The following is a 6,698-nucleotide window of genomic DNA, read 5'->3' on the forward strand; positions in this document are numbered from 1 at the left end:
TGTAATTTCTAAAGATTTGTACATAAGCCTGCATGTGGAGGTGTTGTGCTTTGTATCATGCCTTTTCATCTAAAGCAACCATGCTCGAGTTCAGCAGTGTTAACTGATTAAATGACCCATTTAACAAATCTGCATGAAATAAATTTTATCTGTTAAGCTAACATTATGAACTGAATCACCTAATACAAAAGAGCAGTGTTTTCCAACACAGTTTTACTAGACACCTTTCTTTGCATAACATCTTTTTAAGCACCCTATGGATTTAGAGAAAAATTATACTCAGCCAGTGTGTAGAGACTGATATTGCTGGGCTACAGAATGTGTTGGACAAGTCACTTGCACTGACATTTTAGGGTTAAAATTTTGCTCAGGGGTCAATCAATCATAGACAGCAAAGCTGCTTGTTTACTTCTCTGAGACCCAGGCACTAAAACCACTTTTTTGTACATATGTAGTAAAGCCTAAGGAAATGTATTGCTTTTAGTAATAAAGTGTGAAATGTAAGTTTGCTGAAAGATATTGACATATTTTGTATTTAAACAAAAAATGACTTTATATGATGACTTTAAATTTCCTTTTCCAATTATTGTTTTTCACATTTGTAAGTGGTATATTATTTAGGTTATTGTATATCTCAGGCTTGGAAAGCATATTTATTTTGCAGTGTGCTACTTTAGAGTGTTCCTCTCTTTGTCAGTCAGATGAGAGTCCTGTTTTCACCTGGATAATAAAATAATAAAAATCTTTCACTACCATTTAGGCTTGCCGAAAATTGCCCTAATGCTAAAAGAATTTCTGACCGGGAGGGGAAAACTGTGAGAATGCATCTACTCATCATAAAGTGTACATAGATGAATGAGATAATCTGAGAAAGCCACTGCTTGTCAATCACCTGACTGTAAGAACTACCCTTAAGCACAAATGATCCTATGCCACTAAATTTTGCAAATGTCAGCAGCTTTAATAATATGCAAATAGGAAGCATCTGTCCATTCCTGTGACATGTCATCCAGGATATAAAAAGCCCTGACTCTCTCCTTTGCATTCACTCTCCAGTCCGAGCAGAGTAAAGACAGCAAACCTCCGACACCATGGCCACCTTTTCCTCTCGCAGTGGTTTTGTTTTAGGTGGAAGCTTCGCTGGAGGAGCAGGGGGCGCCGCACGCATGTCCATCTCTGGAGGAGGAGGAAGACGCGTGGCTTCTATGCGGGCTGGAAGTGTGTACGGTGGTGCAGGAGGCTCTGACATTCGTATCTCCCATGCAAGCCACTCAGCTGGCATGGGTGGAGGCTTTGGCTTTGGTTCCGGTGCAGGTGCAGGTTTCGGCGGTGCTGCGGGTGGAGGGTTTGGGGGCAGTGCTAGTGCAGCCGGTGCAGCCGACAGCAGCATCCTCGGCAATGAGAAGTTCACCATGCAGAACCTCAACGATCGTCTGGCCTCCTACCTGGAGAAGGTGCGCTCACTGGAGAAGGCCAATGCTGAGCTGGAACTGAAGATCCGCCAGTTCCTAGATAGCAGGACTACACCTGATGCACGCGACCGGTCTGCATACTTCATCACTATCAGTGATCTCCAAGCTAAAGTAAATCATTTAAAGTTCACATTTATTAATACATTTTGTTTTTATTGCTATTAATTCTTTTTTTATGATCAGCATCTCATTGCAGACTCAATAAAAAGGCATAAGTCACACCCAGAGCAGTTCTAGTTTTGAATAAATACAAATTTAATGGCTTCCATTCAGCCTTTATAGTAAACGGTGCTTGGTTTGCTGTTTCTCGAGTAGAGTCCTGTAAATTAGTGCAAGCCATTAGCAATAAATACATTAAAGCAATACAGGACAACATATATAATCTCCTGTGCTGTTTTCGGGTACTGAATTTAGTAAAATGCTTCACCTGTCAAATATTACATATTTGGATTGATATCTTCAGATCCTGGAAGCCATCCAGTTGAAAGCGTCTGTCTACCTCAACATTGACAATGCTAGCTTGGCAGCAGATGACTTCAAACTGAAGTAAGGCTTCACAATTTTAAAAATATTTAAATGAGGTCTTGGAAGATATATCTTGAAGTATGCTGAAATGGGAATTAACATTCAATATTTGCAGGTATGAGAACGAGCTGACTATGCGTCAGTCTGTAGAGGCTGATATCGCCGGGCTGAAGAGGGTGCTGGATGAGCTCAGCATGACCAAAGCAGACCTCACAATGCAGATCGACAGCCTAAATGAAGAGCTGGTCTTCCTCAAGAAGAATCATGAGGAGGTAACAAATCATTCCAAACAAAGGACAACACTAAAACATAATTTGTATATAATTATAATATAATTTATTTGTATCTTATTTTACCAGCAATAGTTTAGTCAAGTTTAATTTAATAGAGTTTCTGTTTGCTGAAAGAGAGGTATGTGGATGTATTGTAAAAACTTTTCAGATTTATTTCTGACACAGAAGTTAACAAAGTCAAGACAAGAATATAACTCACACTGGTGTTTGTAGCAGTAAATCACCTGTAATTCCACACCACAGGACATAAATCAACAGCATGTATCAGTGAATGAAGGAGTACAATGTGCAGATATCTTAAGCAGCTTGAGCTTACGTAACCTGCTCTCAGGAACTGGTGTCTGCCCGCACCCAAATGGGTGGGCAAGTTCATGTGGAGGTTGATGCAGCACCACAGGAAGACTTGACCAAGGTTTTGGAAGAAGTCCGTGAACACTATGAAGCAGTTGCTGCCAAGAGCCAGAAAGAGTTGGAGGGCTGGTTCCACACCAAGGTTAGTTTCTCCTCACTCATACAGCATGAAAGTGAAAAATCCCATTGACTCCTAGTATCTCTGCAGTTCAAATGCAGTTTAATGACCACACAGCCTGGTATAATTGATCTGATACTATTAAAATATAACAGTGAAGAATTTAAATTAGTCATCAATGAATTTACAAGAATTCATAAAAATTCTATTTTGAATTTCATTATTATTTATGCAGGGTTAGCATATCCAGGGTTAGCCAGCACTAGCCTAACATTGCCCATTTTTTGACTGACAGACAGAGTCCCTGAAACAAGAGGTAGCTACCACTACAGAGACCCTGCAGACGTCCAAAACCGAGGTGAACACTGTGAAGAGCTCTCTGCAGGCTCTGGAGGTTGAGCTTCAGTCTCTTTTAGCCATGGTAAGACTGATCTCACATTACATTAGAGCTTTGACATGTTGACCAATTGTTGCTGTGTTTTATGGTTCTGCTGTGAACTGTATTTTCTCCAGTATAAATTGCCCTTTTCTCCTGATCACAGAAAGCATCCCTGGAGGGGACCTTGGCTGACACTCAGGCCCGTTATTCCAGGCAGCTCTCGGGCTATCAAATGCAGGTGAGGCTTCACAAGCATCTAGTCTTATAAAAGTTTATGTAAGAAAACCTAAAGCTCTGGACTTAACACATTTGCCTTTCAAACTGCTTGGGCTGGTAGGCAAGCAGTATAGAGGATCAACTGGTGCAGCTCCGAGCTAATCTGGAACAACAGAGTCAGCAGTACCAGATACTCCTGGACATCAAGACCAGATTGGAGTTGGAGATTGCTGAATACAGGAGACTTTTGGATGCAGAGGCTAGTGGCAGGTAAATATGCAGCATATAACTAAAGTGAGAGTTGAATTTATTGTTTCACAGCATATTTAACATTCATCTTTAGGTCCTGGTGGTTGTTAAAAGTAATTGGGACTGAACTAAGTTACATGTTACTGAATAATGTAACACAATATTGCCAATCCCAGTCTAAAATACCTGGAATTTTGATTGGATGAAAACTCTCCACTTGACTGGTCTTTTGTTGCTGTGCTTTCCAAAGTGCAGTTTTACTGCCACAGCATTAACTAAACATTAGAATAACTCTCTAAACAGCTTAACTGAGGCATTTTCTCTCTGTTCCTCCACAGTGCCTCAATCTCCTCTACTTTGAGCTCGACTACCAAAGCTACAATTATCACTAAGGTGGAGGAAGTGGTTGATGGAAAAGTGGTCATCTCATCTTCTACATCATGAGTTACTCAGCAGCGATGCCCATCCAATCCACACTTTGGATGATGAAAGATTGAACAGAACTCATAACTAGCACTGCAATCAAAAATAATTAAAAAAAGTTGATAACAAGCATAATTGTGTATTTGTGTTATGTGTTGTAGAGCAAAGACTGAGATTTTCCAGTAACCATACAAACTATGTCTTTTGATGTTATAATTAGGCCATCACAATATTCTACGTCATCAAAAGATCAAAATCAAACATTTGATAAAATTGAGGTAAATGTTTATACACCTCTTTCATAATGAGAAAAGGAAAATGTTGACCATCTTCAAAAAATATAATGGACTAAAAGAAGCCATTGCCAACTATATATTTACTCACATGCATAAGCTTACACCACCCAGAATCATATGGATCTTTCTTATATATATATATATAAATTTATTACTATATATAACTAGTTTATATAACTATATATAAACTGATATACTATATATATAAATGTATTTACATGAAATAAATAAATAAAACAAATATATAATATTTATAATAATAATGTATATTTATCATTTTATAACATCTAATTTGATGTTATTCTTAAGATTATCATTATTCAAAATTATATATATATATATATATATATATATATATATATATATATATATATATATATATATATATAAAATTATTATTATTATTATAAATAATAAATACAAACTGTACACATATATATTGTATATAAAATACTTGAGGTTTCTAGCAGATATAACCTGTTTAACACATAAGGCAAATGGAATCATGGGAAGGCATAAACTGTTGTTTCAGAGTTACCCCAGTCCATATTGCATGATGTATATTTATGCCATGTAACCCAAGGTTGAAGAGTGTGTCAAAAATAAAGGATTCCTTTATAGGTTTTGTTAGTTTGCTCGCATGCTGTTGCGTAACTCTCTGTGTTGAAACATCCTATTTATCTGGTTTTAACCATGCACAAAATGTTCATTTTGAATACAGTTGTATTAATAATCAGTTATAATTTTAAAATATATATAAGATTCCAGGTAAGTATCTGCAGTGTACTGTAGAAAGAGATGTACAGATATTCAAAACTATAGTGAAGTATACATAGTTTCCAAAGAAACAGGACTTTTTGGACAGATCTTTTAAAGTAAAGACATTTTGCAAGTCAAAACACTTCTGTGATCTATGAGGTCACTAGATCTATCTATGCGTTGAAAACCAGTTCAGAGTCAATCACCATGAAAGACGCTACCAAGTAAAATACAGACAAGAGGCCGGGGCTGGTGCAAAGGCTAACTGGCATAAACAGGACAAGCATACTCAAACAGAAATATGTATTAATTCTGAACAAGAGCAGGTGGTGTATGATCAGTTCTTGCTTGTTTCAAGGAATTTTGTTTTTGCCTTTAGTTATGAATTTAGTCATGGAAACGTATGTATGCAGTTCACATAAATGTTTGAAACATCTAATGCATCTAATCCTTTGTTGTTTTCTCTGGTTGATTTTTATCTGGTTTGTCAGCCTCATGGTGGCTTGCTCTACTGACATTTATGAATGAGCTGTAGAATTTTTTATAGCTCTCTAATACATGAAAGACAGATAGACAGGCAGATACAAATGCAACTGAAAATGCAGATAGTGATAGACAGATTGGATGTGTCATCAACGCACACTGAACACAAAGATCACACCTAATATACAGACATGTAATTCCAAATTACACCATTCACATATTGACAAAAATAGAAGTACAAAACATAATGCAACATTTCTTAAATAATCATGGTAGAAAACACGAAACAGGTAGCTTGCATCTAAATATCCACCAAGGTGAAAAACACAGGGGACAGTAGGGGTAAATAAGTAAAAAAACAACAACAGGTAGTTTAGACAGTGATGTGTGGATAATTGTGTACGCAGAATTTATCTCTTTGTGCAAATGGTGAGAATAGAAGTAATTATTTTATGACTCAACTAATGTATGTGCAGATGCTCTCATATTATCATTACTAATCATTACAGATTCCTTGCACGCTGAACACAACCTTTTTCAGCTCCCCTCTGGCAGGTGCTACAGAACCCTCTAATCCCAAACAACCAGACACAGGATCAGATTCCTTCCTCATGTCATCACCCTCACAAACACTATATTGTACAAATACTCATATATCACAATGTCATTAAATTACTGATGTTACTACCACCACACACTCTTGCACTACCGCAAATGGTCTTGTATATAACCTGAATAGTGCTTGTGTATTATGTACTATATGTGTATTGCATGTACTGCTTGAGAGTCACAGGGGCCAGAACCAAATTGCTTGTGTGTGTTAGCATAGGGGACCAACAAATCTGATTCTTGTTCAGAATTTAATTTAACACTCTGCAGTTTTCCCTCGCAGATTTCAAATCTGATATATTGAAGTACATGCAGTTGTTAAAACCCTGCATTCTGGACTACTACTGTTTTAGCAGTAGTCTAATTAGTACCACCTACTGATGACAGTATATATACATTTTTTACTTTGTTATAGTAAGCTAGCACTGTTAAGTCAAAGAAAGATGCCAACAAGAATATCTTTACATTTTAATTCCATGGTTGTGTGTGTTCTTGTAATAATATGCAACAGCAAGCATGCAGGTG

The 6,698-nt window shown here is 37.1% G+C and overlaps 1 protein-coding gene across 1 annotated transcript; it reads left to right on the forward strand.

Moving 5' to 3' along the window:
• Nucleotides 1-1,064: 1,064 nt before the first annotated feature.
• Nucleotides 1,065-4,147, forward strand: LOC113581140 (keratin, type I cytoskeletal 50 kDa-like). The gene is made up of 8 exons (XM_027016082.3): nucleotides 1,065-1,583; nucleotides 1,936-2,018; nucleotides 2,113-2,269; nucleotides 2,622-2,783; nucleotides 3,055-3,180; nucleotides 3,302-3,376; nucleotides 3,476-3,624; nucleotides 3,942-4,147. The coding sequence occupies exons 1-8, from the start codon at nucleotides 1,092-1,094 to the stop codon at nucleotides 4,045-4,047; spliced, it is 1,350 nt and encodes a 449-aa protein (XP_026871883.2). The 5' UTR covers nucleotides 1,065-1,091; the 3' UTR covers nucleotides 4,048-4,147.
• Nucleotides 4,148-6,698: the final 2,551 nt, after the last annotated feature.

This window comes from Electrophorus electricus, chromosome 2 (assembly GCF_041902795.1).
Source record: "Electrophorus electricus isolate QZ-2024a chromosome 2, ASM4190279v1, whole genome shotgun sequence".
Taxonomy (NCBI): Eukaryota; Metazoa; Chordata; class Actinopteri; order Gymnotiformes; family Gymnotidae; genus Electrophorus; species Electrophorus electricus.